Here is a 19,435-nt window from a genome sequence, read left to right on the forward strand (position 1 = left end):
CTTTTTAGCAGATGAATTTATGGATTCCTTGGAAGGCTAAGTTCTCCAAGAGCTCAGTAAGGTTATTTAGTGATAGACCAATGGGAGACATGTATGTCCCTGAAGCTCACTGAGTTTTGGCCACAGCATAGTAATACCTCAAACACACGGTTTGCTCTTCTTAGTAGGTATTAAGTTGAATATTGGGTTAGCTTCACGATCATCAATGAGGTGAAAAAAATCAAGAGGGCCATTTTCCATTTGATGGGAAGAGGTGAGACCTATCAGTGGGCATTTTATGTGTGTGTGGTTTTTTTTTTTTTGAGACGGGACTCTCGCTCTGTCGCCCAGGCTGGAGTGCAGTGGCATGATCTCCACTCACTGCAAGCTCCGCCGCCTCCCGGGTTCACGCCATTCTCCTGCCTCAGCCTCCCTAGAAGCTGGGACTACAGGCGCCCGCCACCACGCCCAGCTAAGTTTTTTGTATTTTCAGTAGAGATGAGGTTTCACCGTGTTAGCCAGGATGGTCTTGATCTCCTGACCTCGTGATCCGCCCGACTCGGCCTCCCAAAGTGCTGGGATTACAGGCGTGAGCCACCGCCGCGGCCACAGTGGGCATTTTAATATGCAGCCAATTAATCTGCAGTCAGGCAAGGAGTATTCATGTCTTCAACTTGCTGAAGCCTCCAGCAACCTTCTGTTGGACAGTGAAGAGGCATAGTTCTTCCAGGTCATGACCAAGTATGTCTTCCCACGACCTCTGCTTCCTTGAGCCCAAGCTGCCTAGGACCCAAAAGCGACATGGGTGGAGGAGCATGCGGTCAGACAGAGGGAAGAGCAACTTCCCGACTCAACCTCTTAGTACTGACAAAAAATAATTATATGTCCTGCAAAATCATTGGAAAATATTCTTCTGTTTGTTCTCACGTGGAGAAAAGCAATGTGGCTGCATTTGTGCAAATCAGAAGACAGTGAAAATCAGGGTAGAGACAGATGCGAGATACAAATTGTTAGGAATCCCTGAATTCATTCCCAATCATAAGCTCTACCTGGGATTTGTTGTGAACAAGGCCAGTGACGTAAGACTTTTGCTTTAGGTGGGAGATCTAAAAGCCAGACTTGCCTCTCAAGAAGCCGAGTTGCAACTGAGAAATCACGATGCGGAAGCTCTGATCACAAAGATCGGCCTTCAGACGGAGAAAGTGAGCCGGGAAAAGACTGTGGCTGATGCTGAGGAGCGAAAGGTCAGGCTAATTCCACCATTTAGAGTACTGAGCTATATTTAGCACAAAATAAACCTTGGTAGGTGAACAATTTTGAACAACTTCCTCTCCAGGGAGCGTAAAGTCTAAAGAATTATTATAGTTACACATGTAACAGCATTTCACACCATGATTACCACTTGACCTTTCTTTACATTATGCATTTCCCCAACCTTTTAGCTCTTTTAATGATATGAAAGAACAATAAATACTGAGCTCATTCAAGCATATAATGGATGTGGATCTTGAACATCAGGCCTATTTGTATTACAGTAAAGGTCAGGAAGTCACCTCTGAGGTTTTTAAAGGTTTCCACTTTTTAGGCAAATTGAACAACTCAATTGTTAACAAAGCCCATTCCATCACTTTGCAAGATGGTTTTCAAATTTTGCATTTTAATAATACAACTGGAGTTTATTATTAAGTCCTAAGCTAAATTTGTTCTTTTTGATTCGATTGAGGCCCTGGCATTCTGTATTATGTTTTATTGTTGGAAATAATTCCTTTTAACATTATATAGATTCTGCTTGCTTTCTACTCAGGTTTCTAGCAATTCTGAAATAAATACAATGTCTTTTGTCATCTTCTTTTACCAAAACATCAGCTACAAATGGAAGACATAGTTTTGCACATCTGATTTCTCAAAAGAAATACCATAGTAAACAAAAAATTTAATACATATTTATTTAAAAATTGAGTGTATATGTTTAAAGTAAAAATTTCTTATTTTAGACAAAAGATTATAATCAGGGCCTAATTAATAAAAAGTTGTAAGTTGCTAACATTCTCACAGCCATTGAATCGGTAGTGATTATGCCATTTTTCTTACCTTTTAGGTTACCTGAAAATATTTGAGTTTTTCTAGTGGTGTTGCCATTCATATACAATTGAGTTGTTTTTCTTTTTTTCCAATGTGTATTGAGCGTGTCTTCCTTGCACAACTAAAGAGTTGAAAAGTTTGTTGAACATCAAAACTGTAAACAGACAGTTTTAAGAAATAAGATTATGGCATTTAAAATTGAAGATAAGACACATTTGGCACGCCCTATGTGATCAGCGGGCATAAAATTCCTAATTTGAGTTGTAAATGTTTCTGTTGAGTTGCAGATAAGTGGAGAATGTCCTTAAAAGTATATTATTGGACTGGGCACAGTGGCTAATGCCTGTAATCCCTGCACTTAGGGAAGCAGAGGCAGGAGGATTGCTTCAGCCCAGGAGTTCGAGACCTGCCTGGACAACATAATGAGACCCCATTCTCCATCAAAGAGGAGCAAAAAAGACAAAGTATATTATTACATTGAGCAATTAGTTATCACACATGATACAATCACCATGAGCTAATTCTACCCAGGGAGTATTTTTCAGGTATTACACAAACGTGTGATGTTCTAGTGGTTATTATATCATAACCTATCATCACAGATACTTTTGGAAACTTAAAATATAAAGAGGGGTTTTTTTGCATTTTTACATGCGAATTCTTAAGGAAAAATTACCCTCATAAAAGGAGAAAGAAGTTTTAGCAAATTAGAACTCATCTGACAGGTTGTTTAGTGAACTTCAAACACAAAGAAGGCGCATACTATTTTTTATGTTTAATCCATACCAAGACATAAAAATAATACTTCTAAGCATTTTCATTGGAGCTTAATTTAATTATAAATAACAAATATTAATGTCTATTTTTTCACCAGGCACTGTTGTAGACTATTAGGGATATTTCACAAGCAGGGTGCTCTCGTGTAGATTACATTGCAATGGAAAAGACTGACAGGAGACAAGTCACACATTGAGAAGCTGGATATATCGAGATAGGTGCTCTGATGAAAATCAAGTAGAGAGACATGATGGTGGGAAGGAACTACTATAAATTGGGTATTCATGGAAGAAAGTTCTTTCGTAATTAAACTAGGAAGCATCTAGAAATTCATCAACACCTGAGTCCATGCTGTGGGCTCACATTTGTCATATGTTCAGCAATGTGCTAGATACTATGCTATGCCATACTAAAGGGGGTGAATATGGACTGTTTCTGGTCCTATGAAATTGGGGTCTCAAGTCTTCAAACATAGGCACTAATTTAAAAGTAATGCTTCACAGCTCACAAAGTACACAGCCACGTTTAATATGACTAAACAAATGTTGGGGTTAGAGAATGTCTTGCCGTAAACCTCGACAGCCCATGTAGAGAAGCAGGTTGAAATCATTGCTTCAAATCTATAAGGTAATCAAGGGCAATTTGAACCACTGGCATTGCCAGCAATGACTTCAAGTGACACAAGCATCATCAAGCCTGTGAAAATTAGTTCTTCTTCCATCTTGGTTTGGCTTCTCAGCTCCAAATTCTAAAATGCTAAGAATTCTCTTACTGCTTTCCAACTGTGTTCTCCCTTGAGTGGAGTGTAAACCTTCATGAGTAGAGGCACCTTCTAAATTGAAGCGCTAATATCATCTCTTCAAAAGTTGAGCATCAATCTTGATTTGGAATGGCTATCAGTTTTTGTGTGTGTTTCTGTTCTGAATGTGGGTGGGCCTGGGTTTTAGAGGATCATAAGGAAATTCTTACAATCCAAAGGCTGATAAGTGTACTGTGTCAGCTTGCCAAGGCTCCTATGACAAAAATGCCACATGGGGTCTTTTGGGAGATTGGGAGGCTTAAACAGTAGAAGTTTATTTTCTCCAAGTTCTGGAGGCTGGAAGTCCAAGATCAAAGTATTGGTAAGTTACGTTTCTCTTTCTGTGACTTGCAGATGCCTGCCTTCTGCTGTGTCCTCATGTGATCTTTTCTCCATGATTATTTCCACTGATGTCTCTTGTGTGTGTCCGAACTTTTCACCCCAGTCAGTTTGGATTAGGGCTCACCCTAATGACCTCCTTGTAAAGGCCCTGTCTCCAAATACAGTCACATTCTGAGCTTGGGTCTTCAACATATGAATTCTGGGGGGGACACAATTTAGCTCATAACAAGCAGTTATTGGGACTTTATTCTCTTTATCCTCTCCCTGTGTTCACCACTAAATCTTAAGAACTTCTGCAAGGGGCTGTTGATGAATGCAAGGCAGAGAATTTCTTGTCTGCCCATGGGTGAAACTGTCTCCAAATTCCTGCTTTAACTTACAGGGTAAGGGAAAAGCACACTCTCTAGGCACTCCATGCAACTCTTCTCTTGTTTTATAGGTTGAGCATTGCTGACCAATACCTAGGAGCCACTGGGCAAAGGAAATTGTACACTGGCTTAACAGCTTACTGAGATATACAGAATTTTCACTCCTCTAGTATTGTTGCACCTTAGGGTGAGAGGTATTGAGAATGAGAAATAAGTTGACCAACCTGAGAATTTTCTTCATTTGTATGAGTGGGTTTTTATTTAATGTTCAAAATTGTTTTGTTTATAAAAATTACCCAAACGAAAAATACTCCATTAATAGTAAAGGAGTCAGAAATGAGTAGCAGCTACTAGGCTGATAGAAATAGCACTTTAGCCAGGCGTGGTGGCCCATGCTTGTAATCCCAGCACTTTGGGAGGCTGAAGCAGGCGGATAACTTGAGGTCAGGAGTTCAAGACCAGCCTGGCCAACACAGTAAAACCCCTCTAGTAAAAATATAAAAAATCAGCTGGGTGTAGTGGAGCGCGCCTGTAATCCCAGCTACTTGGGAGGCTGAGGCAGGAGAATTACTTGAATCCAGGAGGTGGAGGTTGCAGTGAGCCAAGATCATGCCACTGCACTCCAACCTGGGTGACAGAGCGAAACTGTGTCTCAAAAACAAAAAAAAAAAAAAAAGGAAAGAAAGAGCACTTAAAAGAAGTACTCTTTAAGGTTTTATCCAGTACTAAAAACCTATGATCCTGAGTCCAATTTAAAATGATTTTTTAATGATGCCATTATAAATGGTAACAAATAGCATTTATAGATTCACTGTATCCTTATGGTAATTAAATAAACCTGAGGTGATAACTCCTTTGCTCACATAAACTCGTTTATCTGTAGCAGTGTTCTGTAGCATACAGAAAATTTTCATGGTCCATTCCTGGCAGTTTTTGAGGGTTGTGGTTTTTGACTAGTTCTCAGTAAACATGCAGGGTTTTCTTATTTACATTAACGATAGCTGTGTGTGTATTAGCAGGAGGTCACATATCTACCCCGAACCAATTATCTTCATAAAAGGTACAGTACACAGCAAAATAATGGTTAATCAGGAGAAGCGTAATTACTGCTAATAAAGCTGTAGTAGACAACATAATTTGTTGTGAGCAGTGTTTAATTTTATGGTATAGTTAAACTTGTTCATTTCAAACACATCTGAAGAAATATACTTTTGTTCACACTTTATATTCCACAATCACCATCACCACAGGAACCATCTCCCATGGTGGCTAGATCCTGGTGCCCAGTGCCACAGCTTTGAAATTCAAATTTCTACTGAGGACTAAAAATTCACTCTTCCTGGCCTTTCAGATTCTATAGGTATCTTAAGGGGAGGAGGATAAGCCACCTCCCACCTCCGCCCTCGCTTCTCATTTTGGTTTGGTTCAGGTTTACCAGCATGAGTTTCCTCTATATTATATATCATGTCAGAAGGCTGATGCAGCACCCTCTGTGTCCTGGGAAGAGGTGCCACTGGATCCACAAGAGGAGAGTGGGTATCAATGTTATCGTTCCAATACCAAAAGGCAGATGTGGCCTCATGCATCTGTGGTTTCTTACCATGTTCTTGGAGCAACCAGTAGTTTTCACTAACATTTTATTTATAGTTAGGCATGCAATCCACAACCACAGAATAGAATATATTGCAGATAGTGCTATGCCCAGACCGTTTATTCCCCGAAGAAGACCACCAGAGTCCAGAGTCAAAGCTAAGCAGCAAGGACCTTTATTACAGGTTCGAACCTGGAACTCTCACTCGCTCGTGAAACGAGACGGGCAGGAGAGAGCTCCCCGACTGAGCTCCGAACAGTGTTATATAGTCTAAGAAAAGTGGGCATAGAATTATTATACAAATCAGATGTATGATTGGCTAGTGTTTGAACAAGGCGATTTGGCTAACTATGATTGGTTCCCGCCATTTCTGATATTTCGGTTCAACCCTTGAGGCGGGAGAGCAGTTTTACACAAAGGCAGTTAATTATATTGCGTCAGGTTGCACAACCGGTTTATGGCAGCATGAGTGTATCTTACTTAAACACGTCTTGTGACCCGGCCTCAGAAAGAAAAACAGGTACTTACAGAACTTACGAAATCTCTGGTACGTGCAGAGATTAGAGAGCAGAACAAAGGGTTTAGCAATAGGGTGTGGCGGGGGAGCGGGTACGCATTTTTGTGTCTTTGTGTCCTTTCAATAGTTGATCAAAAGAGCTTCAAATCTGTTCTTTAGTAATAGCCAACATGGTTTCTAAGCAAAAGTTAGCAAAAATTAGAGAATCCTAGCAAGAATATTTTGTGGTCTAGGTTACTAAGCTAACCCAGATGTTTGTTAATCCAGGACTCTTTAAAAAAGAAAACTGAAGAACAGAGGAATCACTTAATTTTGCTTTTACTAGTAGTGGTACCTTATAACCAAATGAGTCAAAGCTTTTCTTGGAGCATTTTGAAACTTGAATCCATTTATATTGAGATTTGTTACTGTGTGTTTTTTACATTTACAAAACTTTGTATACATACTATGTCTAAAGGAAAATTAGTCTATTTAACAAATTCCTCACCTGTTCAAAGTACAGAGAAATGAATTATTTAGCAGTGCATCTGAGTCAACCTCCATTTCTCTTTAGAGATATCTGTGATAATAATTTGTATAGCTTTGTGTGCTTTTTGTCTCTAATTAGGTGACAGCCATTCAGACTGAAGTGTTCCAGAAACAGAGAGAATGCGAGGCTGACTTACTCAAGGCTGAGCCTGCACTGGTGGCTGCTACAGCTGCACTCAATACACTCAACAGGGTAAAGATGATTTATTGGTCCCTGAGTTTCTTCAAAGTAATATTTAAAGCTTATTAGACTTTGAATAACTGAACTGAGAGTGTAGCCCATGCAGCGAAAAAGTATTTTCAAAGGAAAGAAACACCCATGAAATATTAAAGTTGAAACAAACCTTTGAGGTTGTCATTATAGTTCAACTTTTTTTTTTTGCCATCCAGGACTCTGTGCTACAGCAACCCAATAAGCAGTCTCCTTTTGAATATTTCCAACAGCATGGGATTTATACTCTTATGAAAGGCAACTGGATTGTTGGTAACTGGATTTGACCCAAATCCAATTTTTCATATCATGTGTTGCTTTAAGAACTAGGCCAAGGATTCTTTATTTCCTCTGGCATATAAAGAGTAGCACTGATGAGTGACCCTCATGGAAAGAACAATGGGAGCAAAGATACGTAGGTTTGGTCCCCACCATTTCTTTGAGTTTCGTGTTGTTGGTGAAACTTCCCTAAGCACTCAAATTCTTAGAAAGTAAGCTGTGTTCATCACAAGCATATTGTTAGGGAAAGTGAAATGGAGGGCAATGTTCTTTTAAGAGCCTGCAGCTAATCTCATCCTGGGGTCTTCTCCCAGTCCTCTGGGGAGAGCTCAGGAGATCACTGGGCCTGAGATTCTTCAGATTCCATTTCAAAAAGTAAAGAATCTAGATCTTCACTGTCCTTCATAGAAATACTGAATTCGTTTTCTAAGTATTTTTTTGAAGAAAATAATTTTGACTGTGACTAAAGAGATACTTACATGGGTATTTCTTACAGTATTTCCAAAAAACTGAAAAATGTTAAATGGAAACATACCATGATAGAATTCCAGTTATTACACCTTCAAATACCCTTATGCCTTTAAAATAATATTGTTAAATGATAATTAGCAATGTCACACATTAACCATGATATATTAAGTGAATAAAGCAGATTATAAAATAGGGTATTTTATATGACTAATTATTTTGGTAAGAATATGTGCACAGAAAAAGACTGGCAAAAAGTAAGATTAATTGGTTATCTCTGAGTAATGGAATATTTATTTTCTTTATTGTGTTTCTCTAAATTTGCAAATTTTTCTCTGAATAATTACTCTTTACTCAGGCAAAATAGCACCACTTATAAAGCTGTGTATATTTATAAATTATAAAAGAATCTTGGTTAGCCAGCTCTCAATTATTAGCATATTTTAAGTATTTGTTTTTGTTCTTGCTTTCACTCTCTTTCCATTCTTTGTTATCATATACCAAATAAATAGGCAGCTTCTGATAAGGGAGCAGAATCAGGTTCAACATTTGGTAAGGTTTTATAAGCAAGAGTGTATTACGTAGCACATAAAATATCATAGGAAATACCTGGTTGGTTTTGGTTTTTAAATCATGTATTAAATATCATAAGCCTACATGAGCTTCTTATATGTGCTAGTTCCTGCCTCAGAGTATTTGCCCTGATACCATATAATTTATACTATTAACATCATCTGTTGGATTAATCAATGGTCTGACCTGAGGCGATAAAGGAGTAGAGAAGAAGGTTCAGCCTATCTTGGCCCTCTCCTAGTTGAGAGTCCCTGTAGTGTAATGGAAGATATTTCTTGCTTGTATGTAAGACAGAAAAACAAACCTAAGAGACACTGAATTAAGGAATTATGTGTCTGGGAGGGGTTTGGTTAAGATGCAAATCTATTACATAGTGGGACAGAATCTATAAATATCTTACAACATATACACGCATACACACACGTGTGTGTGTATCCTGGTCTCAGTGAGCAGAGCTCTGCAGGACTGATATATAGATCATTTTTCTTGGAGGCAAGAAAGGGCAGTGATGTCTCCAGAGTATCAGAGAAGTTCCCAGCAAGAATTGAACCTCCTGGAGTTCCAAGGTGGAGTCCCCAGGTGGCAAAGAATTGCCAAATTGAGACTGGTTTGATAAGGAGAGTAGGCCACTGAAGACTAGCATGACAACTCCCCTAATCCTGTCTGTCTGTCTATGTGTGTGTGCGCACATGTGTATTTTTCTTCAGGTCAACCTCAGTGAGCTGAAAGCCTTTCCCAACCCGCCCATTGCAGTTACCAATGTTACTGCAGCCGTGATGGTCCTTCTGGCTCCTCGGGGAAGAGTGCCCAAAGACCGAAGTTGGAAAGCAGCTAAAGTTTTCATGGGAAAGGTATCAGCGTAGCCTGGCAAGATGAAAACCCTGATAATTTCTATACTGTTTTCAGTACTATGGTTATGCTTAATAGCAAAAGATGTTCAGGTCAGAAGAAATCATCTTCACAGTTGCTGAATGTAATCTACTGTATATGTTCTCTAGACTTACAGTTTTTGTTTGCCAAGTTGGAGGTTAGCTTGGGGTTATGGCATACCTAAGTCAATGCCAGCAGCAGGTAGAAGGTTGCTAATTATTTGCAAAATTATGAAAGCAGTTAAGTGTAGGAGGGAGAAAATTACATGGATTTCTTAGGTTGGAAAAATGTTACTAATGTACAGGAAGGTGAAGCACAGGGGCTTTTTGGTGTGTTTTTGCTTTTTCTTTTCTGCCTGCCTTTTCTTCAAAATGTGAATACCTCCTGTGCTAGGACTGAATATTTTACCCCGGGATAGAAGAGGTTTTAAAAGTGTCCATTGCTAATTCTAACTTCATACTATAAAGACTGAAAAAGTCGAACAGTAGGATAAATGCAGCTTGCCAATTTTGCTTTTGTAATGTGAGTCCTAAAAGCTGATTTTAACTTTTGATCTTGGAATTTTCTCTGCAGCCAAAATGGGTTCATTGCCATAAATCTTTTTGCTTTGCAGGTTGATGATTTTTTGCAAGCATTAATTAACTACGACAAAGAGCACATTCCAGAGAACTGTCTGAAAGTGGTGAATGAACAGTATTTGAAAGACCCGGAGTTTAATCCAAACCTGATTCGAACCAAATCTTTTGCAGCAGCTGGCCTCTGTGCCTGGGTCATCAACATCATTAAATTCTATGAGGTATCAATCCTAAATTGAGTGTTTACAGATGTTATCCACAAACGCATCAATTTCTAGGTCAACAAAAAGAGTAAAATTTGTTATTTCATTTTCTGAATAAGGATATATAGTTCTAAGAATAACACATGAGCATGTTAGAGTAAACAGTTATCTACAGGAGGTTATTTGAAATGTTAGAAACTATCTTTTTTTTGGGTAGAGTGATTGGCTGCTTTATATTAAAGAGCAATAAGTAGTTAGATGAAAACTTGTATATGAATTTTACTTATTTACATTTAAATATTTAATTCATGTTGACTTAAAACAACTGCAAATCTGAATTCACCTCAAATTAAATGTAGCCCCTGCTCTCAAAGCAAATATTCAAACCATCTGTATTGTTGACATAGTGAGATAAGGAAATAACCATTTCTTTGCGTTAGTATTTTAATGACAGGTAAGTTTTGTGCCTATATGTGATCTAATCTAAAATTTGTACTTTTCAGCAGTGTAGAGATAGATTATAATTTCATGCATTTATTTATCAAATATTTATCGCCAACCAACTGTATCCCAAGCACTCTGCAGAGTACTTGATCTAATAAGGGAACCATGCATGGCCCACGACTCTGAAGAACTTTCATCTTTGTCTAGAAGGGTCATATGTTACATTCAAATATGGAATTAGAAAAAGTCAATATAGTCAATTCAATTCCCAAAGTAATTTTCATAAAGCCAGGCTATTTCCTTTATACTGTGGGGCCCATAAGAATAGGACTGTCTTGATCTGTCTCTTTAGTGGAAATCTTCATAAAGCAAGAGTTTAGACAGGTTGTGGTTGATGTACAGCCTCTCTCCATAATGAAATGTCTCAGCCCTATCTTCTACTTGTACAATAGGTGAAAAGACAAGCATAGAGCTTGACTGTGGCTGCATTCTGTCTTATTTTGCTATAAAATAGGAAAGAAAATTTAATTGTCTTCCTCTCTCCCTACCAGCAGAAAACTTGATCCACCTAAATTCTCAGATGGTCCATTCAAACAACGTGTGCTTAAAGTGGTCAGGAACTTAGAAAAGAAAGTGACAATGTGGTTGATGTTGTGTGGATATCTCCCACTCTCTTTTCTGTGCTGAGAATTTTTCCACAGTTATTTTCTGCCTTAAAGGCTAGACATGATCTCGGCTTTGGCTATGGTTTCTGCACGATGTAATTTCTGGTAATATGAGGAGTATCTTCACATTTTATGACAACTTGATTTTAGTATCTTAATGGTGTTTGACTTACATCACATTTTATGCAAGTACTTGTAACTCTAAGGTCCAGATTAAATAAGTAAAATAATGGTGGACCAGAGAGAATGTGGAAGGCTATGTGGATTGTGCTCTGCCTTTAGGTGGTACCATGTCTGAAAAATAACAGACTAGGGTGGTGGCATATACCTGTAATCCCAGCACTTTGGGAGACTGAGGTGGGAGGACCCCTTGAGCCCCAGAGTTAAAGACCAGTTTAAGCAACATGAGAAGACCCCATCTCAATAAAAAAAGAGAAATTGCTAAATGAATTAGAGATTTTAATTGTAAAGCATCCATCCTATCTAGGATTGAATGATTACTTACCCGCTTTGTATCTTTATGAATTCATGAATTTTCAGGTCTACTGTGATGTGGAGCCAAAACGCCAAGCATTAGCCCAAGCAAACTTAGAATTGGCTGCAGCTACTGAAAAACTAGAGGCTATCAGGAAAAAGCTTGTGGTAAGTGCAAACTATGACATTGAAATGTTTCCCAAGAGGTGATCCCTGCCTCCACCTTAGGATTCCACCCTCAGACAGCACCTTATCTGAGCCCTATCAAACAGAAAGGAATTCGATCTTCCATGAGTATATTTCCTTATATAGCATTCAGTAGGTATTTCTTATCTGCTCTATGCTAGACACTGAACTGGGAAAGTGCAAATGTTCATGGTTTCTACAGCTAAGAAACATTTGCAGTCTGATAGCAGAAAGGGGAGGGCAGGACATAGTGATTCCAGGCAAGTCTTCTGCAGTCAGACTATCTGGCTTATATCTTCGCTCCACTGTTTACTGTTGCATCCCGTACAAGGTAGTTAACCTCTATGAGCCTCTGTTTTCTCATCTGAAATAGGTATTATGATAATAAGCCTTTCTTTCTTTCTTTCTTTTGTTCGTTCATTCCTTCCTTCTTTCCTTCCTTCCTTCCTTCTTTCTTTCTTTCCTTTTCTTTTCTTTTCTTTCTTTCTCTCTTTCCTTCCTTCCTTTTTTTCTTTCTTTCTTTTCTTTTCCCCTCCCTGCCTCCCTTCCTTCTTTTTATTTTAAGTTCCAGGGTGGATGTGCAGATTTGTTATGTGGGTAAGTATGTGCCGTGGTGGTTTGCTGCACCTATCAACCCATCACCTGGGTATTAAACCTATCATGCATTAGCTATTTTTCCGGAGTAGCATCCATTTCTTAGATAGAACTGTGGGAATTAAATAAGAGTAATTCATATTAAGAATTTACCATGGTACTTGGCACATAGTAAGAGCTTCGAAAATGTTTTTGGCCGGGCGCGGTGGCTCACGCCTGAAATCCCAGCACTTTGGGAGGCCGAGGTGGGTGGATCACGCAGTCAGGAGATCGAGACCATCCTGGTTAACATGGTGAAACCCCGTCTCTACTAAAAATACAAAAAAAAAAAAATTAGCCGGACATGCGGGCATGGTGGTGGGCACCTGCAGTCCCAGCTACTCCGGAGGCTGAGGCAGGAGAATGGCGTGAACCCGGGAGGCAGAGCGTGCAGTGAGCCGAGATCGTGCTACTGCACTGCAGCCTGAGCGAGACTCCATCTCAAAAAAAAAAAAAAGAAAATATTTTCAATGAATATTATATGTACTACTAAATACCACTACTGTTTTTACAAATATGTAAACCAGTCATCCTAGTCCAGAATTATCTATATATGTGTCTATATACAGAACATACCAAAAAGTACTGAGCCCAAAGAAATGGAGGAAGTTGCTTAGTGAAGGTGGGTTGACATGGGCTTTAGATGTTGCTTAGGAACCACCAGGATAACTAGGATGGGAAAGGTTTTCCTGACAGAAAGCAAGGAAAAGAGGGAAGGAGCAGTTGGGACACTTGAAGAGTCCAGCAGGCCAGAGCCCTGCAATGAAGGTTTTGGAGAGTAGCAGGGAATCATGAAAAATGAACTTGCAAAGGTGAGCGTAGGCTTTCTTTGCCTTTCATGCTACAGAATTTAAATTTTATCTGATTGGTGACACTGAGCCTTTGAAAGATTTTAACAAGTTAATGATACAACCAAAGTGAATCGATGCTGGAAGAAGAAAAGAACCTAGAGGCAGGCAGACAAGTGAGAAAGCCACTGCTGTGGATCCCGTTAGGACCTCAGCTCAGGCAGGAGCAGCCATGATGGAGGGAGGGAGATACGCTCAAGCCTGGCTGATGGGATACAGAGAGATGGGAGGAATACAGGAGCAGGATGAGGAGCGTGAGGTGCCTGGCAGGGCAGCATGGAGGACAGCCAGCAGAGCGATGAGGCGGCACAACCCTGGCAGCTTACAGAAACCCCTGGAGCTTCAGTTTCTCATCTGTCAAGTAGTGGTAACAGAAACTACCTCTCAAGGTGGCCATGTGTGATTTGGGGCTACCCAGCATCCAGTCTGCCAACTTTGAGTGAAAACAGCTTGATTTTCTTTAGGGAAGAATCTCTCCGCATTGGATGCACTCAGGCGGGGCTTTTAACAGGAATGACCTTGCCTTTTCAAGCTAAGGTCTCGATATATGATCCAACCTTTCCCAACTTGATCCCCCCTCTCTGGAGTTTGAGTCGTGAGCAAAAGGAATAAAAGACTGAAAACAGAATCCATAACATTGCAGAGATAATGTCCTGATGAGACTTGTAAACAGCTCCTGCTCCCAAGACTCTCTGGGACACCTTGATGCCTATATGTGGTTCTCAGCCTTTCTTGCCCTCCTAAGAGCTCCCCCATCTACTTCTGGCAAGCTCCCTTCAGCTTAAATTAGCTAGAAGTGGTCTCCATCATTCCCACCTATGATTCCTGATGCATTAAGATACTATTTAGTGTGCAGCACACAATAGACACTTCATAAATCTTAGTTCCCACCCTCTTCTTACAGAAAAATCCATATGTAAGTGTGCAGCAGTCATGACTGGAGTTTGAGAGAAAAGCCTGGGTCAGGAGTATATATTTGGGAATGGTTGGTGTATTCATCTGTTCTCGCATTGCTATAAAGAAATACCTGAGACTGGGTAACTTATAAAGAAAGGGGTTTAATTGGCCCGTGATTCTACAGGCTGTACAGAAAGCATCACAGTTCCTGCTTTGGATGGGGCCTTAGGAAACTTTCAACCATGGCAGAAAGCAAAGGGGGATCAGGCATCTTACATGGCAGAAGCAGAAGTGAGAGATGGGGAGGGGCTGCTCCACACTTTTAAATGACTAAATTTCACGAGAACTCACTCACTGTCATGAGGACAGTACCAAGAGGATGGTACTAAACCATTCATGGGGTGCTAAGCATCCTCATGATCCGATTGCCTCCCACCGGGCCCCGCTACCAACATTAAGGATAACAATTCAACTTGGGATTTGATGGGGACAGAGATTCAAACCATACTAGTTGGTGTAAAGATCATGTGTGTAGAAATATTGCCCAATGAAAATGTGAAGATTAAGAAGCAATGGGAACTTAGGGTAGACCTCAGGGAGGATGCTTCTAACTCAAAGTAAATCCTGCCATTGGTCCCTGAGGAGGTAAACTCGGCAGCCACTGCAGTCTAGAATATGGTGCCCAGAGTGGCCAGGCAGCCAAGCCAGGCTTCCTATAGAATGGGGTTTGAATTTGACCTGCTTATGGCTGGGGTCACTACTTGGCAACTTGGCAATAAAAATAAAGTGAAGGACATTTTCTAACAGCACCTCCAAGATTTCAGGGCAAGTTATCAAAAGCAGAGGAATAAGATCAACTTGTCAGAGCAGAGCCCAAGGCATTGACTGATTTCTCGAATACACCAGAAAGGGCTTACATTGCCACTCTCGTTTTGACCTTCAATAATTACAATGCATCTTTTTATGACATTATTTTAATAAGATGGTTAACAGTCCCAAAAGCTCTCTCCTTACAACATGGATAATTTCAGCCCCTCTCATAATAATGCACTCCCTCTTATCTTTTAAGGCTCCTGTTTCTAATAGGCCCTCCTGACCACCACTCCCTGGCCAGGTGACCTGACCATCCCCTCCTCTCTCTCTCCAGGCAGGGCATATTCCTACTGTAGCATGAAGCATACTGTTCAATAAATACCTGGTGACTGGTAAAAGAAAAGTGGGCAACAACAACTGCTGGTTTAGACAAGTTTAGGATAAACATATTAATTTTATAGCAATTATCTTTGTTCATTAGTCAAAATTCTCCCTTTCAACTTAACTAAAACCTTTAGAAAATGTTATCTATTCTTAATGGTTTCATATCAATATTAGAAGTAATTAAATATTTATAGGAAAAATATGAGGATACTTAAGACAACCATAGAGTTAACCATACAGTTAATACTTTCTGTGGTTGCAGAACTAGTAATCCTTTGGACGTAGCCTGCAACTGGCTGAAAAGAATTATTCATACCAATTATTTTCAGAGATCTACAATTTAAACAGAAGTTTACATGTTAATAAGCCTCAGAACTAACTTTTCAAATACGGAGAAAAGGAGCACAAAGTAATAATCAAAATAGCTTTATGAAGAATGGGTTACCTCAGTCCCCCTACCAAGAGTGGAGTTGGTATGAATATGACAAAACCTCTGGCTGTAGTTCCCACCAAGGTTTAAGTCTCTACCAAGGCCATGTGGCTGGTTATGCTAAGGACAAGGTACCTTTGAATAGTTTCTGCCTGTTGGGATGCAGTCAGATAAAGGTTTGAGCACATGTGAAGGTATAATTTTTGCTAGCTTTGCCTTCATTTGCTCCAGCCTCTTGTTTCTCCTCCTCTATGAACTTTCCCTCCTGCTGATCTTATGCCTCCTGTTGCCTTCTTGCCTCACAAAGCCAGGATATGCCTGATTTGAACACCTATACTGCAATGGAAATTCATTCATACCAGTGGGCTGATCTCTCTGTATTTGTTCTTTTGAGGCTTTGTTTCTAAATTCAGACTAAAAGAAGGCTTCATATTGAAGTGAAAAAAAAATCGCTGAGCTGGGTGGAACAAAGACCATCATGTCTTGCAAACATACAGAGCCTAAGGCTTACTCTAAATAAAATCCAAATTCAGTCTCTTTAGGGCAGTGTTTCTCAAAGTGTGTTCCCTGACCAGCAGTGTCAATGTCACGTGGAAACTTTAATTAGACATACTGATTCTCAGATCTAATCCCTGACCTGCTGAATCAGAAACTCTGGTAGTGAAGCCCAGGAACCTTGGTTTTAACAAGCACTTTGAGTGGTTCTGATGAATGTTCAAGTTTGAGAACCACTGGTTTAGGGTTTCTGGTGCACTCAAATCCTTGGGCCAAGTCCCTCCTTCCTCACTCTATTTACTTCTAGAACCTGAGAGGCCAGAGTCTGTCAAGAACTGTGAAGGCACCAACATTTTACCCTACTTGTAAACTAACAAGTTAGTCTGCCACAGTTTTATGGATGATGGAAGAAGACATGAGACTCCTAGGTCAGAGACCAAAGGATTTCATTACTCACAGCACAGCAAAGAGACTGAGCTTCGTGTTCATACCAGTTCCGCTTACCTCCCAAGTCCTGTGGGAATGATGCAGAGAAGATAGGTGGATGCTACGTACACAGTGAGTTTATGTCATGGGTGAGAAATCCCAAGCTTAGGAAACCCCAGGATAAAGAGAACCACAGGCAAACCTCCTGAACCTTTGCCCCAGATGGAAACATTATCTTTGGTATTGTGGTTAGGTAACAAAGCTGCCTCCTACTTCCAGGGAAACAACATCTCTGTCTTTTAAGCCCGTAATCTATCCAAATATGGTTAGATTATCCAGAACAAGAGCTGCCATTTCTTCTTCACAAGAGGCACAGAAACAAAGGAAACTGTGGTCTCCCAACACTCAGCTCCTTTTCCCAACTTTATGAAGGGAACTGATATGAGTCATTTTATACCTTAGCTCTGTGTGTATTTAGGTCATTCTGTTTCAATCTTGAAGGGCTGTGCATCTCAGTGTGGAGCTAGGAGGTATTTCCTGTGAAGCAACAGAGTCACTAATGTCACTTTCTATAGAGACTTATACAGCTACCACATATCCTATTCTGTTTCCAGTGCCCAAATAAGAAACATAGGCAAAACCTCTATTCTTCCTCAAACTGGAGAGCTAGTCACCAAAGTCTGGTAAATTTAACTCCCAAAGTAGAGGTCATCCATATTAGTGTGCAGAAAAAGACACCCAAGGAGCTTGTAAAATACAGTTTTCTAGACGCCACACAAGTACAAACTCTGATTCTGAAGTTTTCAACTGGGGGCTCCAGAATCTGAATTTTAATTAAGAATTCCAGAAGATCCCAATGCTAGTAGGTCAGGAGATTTCACTCTAAGAAATCACTGTTAAGGCTGTCTTGTGTATCTATCTCAATCTCTTTGGCCCTGCCATCTTCTGATTTATAATGAATTGGATTCATGTTAATTTGGATTACTAAAATAACCTCCTCACTGATTTCCCTAGTGCCAGTCTCTTGTCCTTTCAAATGAACTTTTATACAGTACAAATTCTACCCTATCACTTGGATGTAAAAAACATATTCCATTCAGCCAATACCATCCTCTTGGTAAAACTGTTATTGAACCAGGCATGTTTTGCCCATCACACAGTTTGCCAATCACTGAGACAATGAGTTTTGCAGCAGAGAAAGGGTTTATTCACAAGGCAGCAAAGTGAGGAAATGGGAGAACAAGTTGCACATCTACTTCCTTTAATACGGGTTTTAGGGATATTTATGGGATAAAGAAGCAGGATGGTCTATGATGGGAAGGTGATTGGAGGTAAGGAAAAGTGAGGTAATTGGCAGTCTTCACAAGCATAGTCAGAATTTATGGCTCTTCGTGGACACAAGTTCAGAACATGGCAGTGTTAGCATGATCTGAGGGTGGAGTTTTGGGCCCAGTGATGTCAGAAGGCCACCCATCAGACACTCATGCAAGCCCAGATGAATGATAGGGAGGCTCAGCCAGTTTGAACTGGGCAAGAGTGGACTCCAGGTCCCTGAAAAACAATCATTAGTGTGGTGACCTATACATCAGAGATGTTATCTATAAGGAAGCTAGTGGGAATTTAGATATATATTATTCATCCATGTGACTTTTAGCTATATAGGGTTTTTTAATCAACAAAAAGCAAGTGATTAAAAACAAGTGAGGCAAGTAAAGTTTGGTGGACCTAGTCAGGTTAGACCATGGTTTCAAAATGCTATCTCATTTAGTATGTTGTCGTTGTCATCATCGTCGTTGTCGTTGTCGTCATCATCATCATCATCATCATCATCATAGCTAACACTTAAAGGACTCCTGCTCTGTGCCAGATGCAAATCTAAGCACACAGTGTTTTAATAGAGTCATCTTCAAAAACTTTAAGAAGAAGGAACTGTTTTCAGCTCCAGTTTATAGATGAACATCACAAGGAGGAAGATAGAGCTGGAACTGGAGCAAGGGCAGTCTGCCATGATGGGTGACTGTTACTCTATACCAGATAACCAGATTTCTTCTGTAAATCGTAACTGTATTAGGCTTTGTAGGCCAGGAGTCAATGTTCTCAACTCTTTTTTAAAAACTTTATTTAGCTAGCTAATTCGTGAGCTAGCTTGGACATATTCTGCTACCTTTTTAAATTGATGCATAATGTATATATTTTGGGGTACATGATATTTTGATATATGCATACAGTCTGTAATGATCAAATCAGGGCAACTGGGACATTGATGACCACAAACATTTATCCTTCTTTATTTTGGGAGCATTCTAATTTCTCTCCTCCTGCTGTTGTCAACTATGCAACAAATTTTTCTTAACTATAGTCCCCCTACTATGTTATCAAATACTAGATCTTATTTTTTCTAACTATGTACCCATTAATCAACCTCTTTTTATCCCTCACCTCCTCCTACACTTACCAGGCTCTGATAAACATCAGTCAGCTCTCTACCTCCATGAGATCCACTTTTTTAGCTCCCACATATGAGTGAGAACATATAGTATTTATCATTCTATGCCTGGCTTATTTCACTTTGCATAAT

At 39.8% G+C, this 19,435-nt stretch overlaps 1 protein-coding gene across 1 annotated transcript in view; it reads left to right on the top strand.

Moving 5' to 3' along the window:
• The window catches only part of DNAH11 (dynein axonemal heavy chain 11), a 410,596-nt gene that overhangs the window by 267,204 nt on the left and 123,957 nt on the right, over positions 1-19,435 (top strand). Inside the window, exons 58-62 of the mRNA XM_031665316.1 lie at positions 1,077-1,223; positions 7,063-7,176; positions 9,222-9,365; positions 9,998-10,180; positions 11,812-11,913. Of these exons, the coding sequence (XP_031521176.1) occupies positions 1,077-1,223; positions 7,063-7,176; positions 9,222-9,365; positions 9,998-10,180; positions 11,812-11,913 (690 nt within the window). The remainder of the gene's footprint in view (positions 1-1,076; positions 1,224-7,062; positions 7,177-9,221; positions 9,366-9,997; positions 10,181-11,811; positions 11,914-19,435) is intronic.

The sequence above is a fragment of the Papio anubis genome, chromosome 4 (genome assembly GCF_008728515.1).
Source record: "Papio anubis isolate 15944 chromosome 4, Panubis1.0, whole genome shotgun sequence".
NCBI lineage: Eukaryota > Metazoa > Chordata > Mammalia > Primates > Cercopithecidae > Papio > Papio anubis.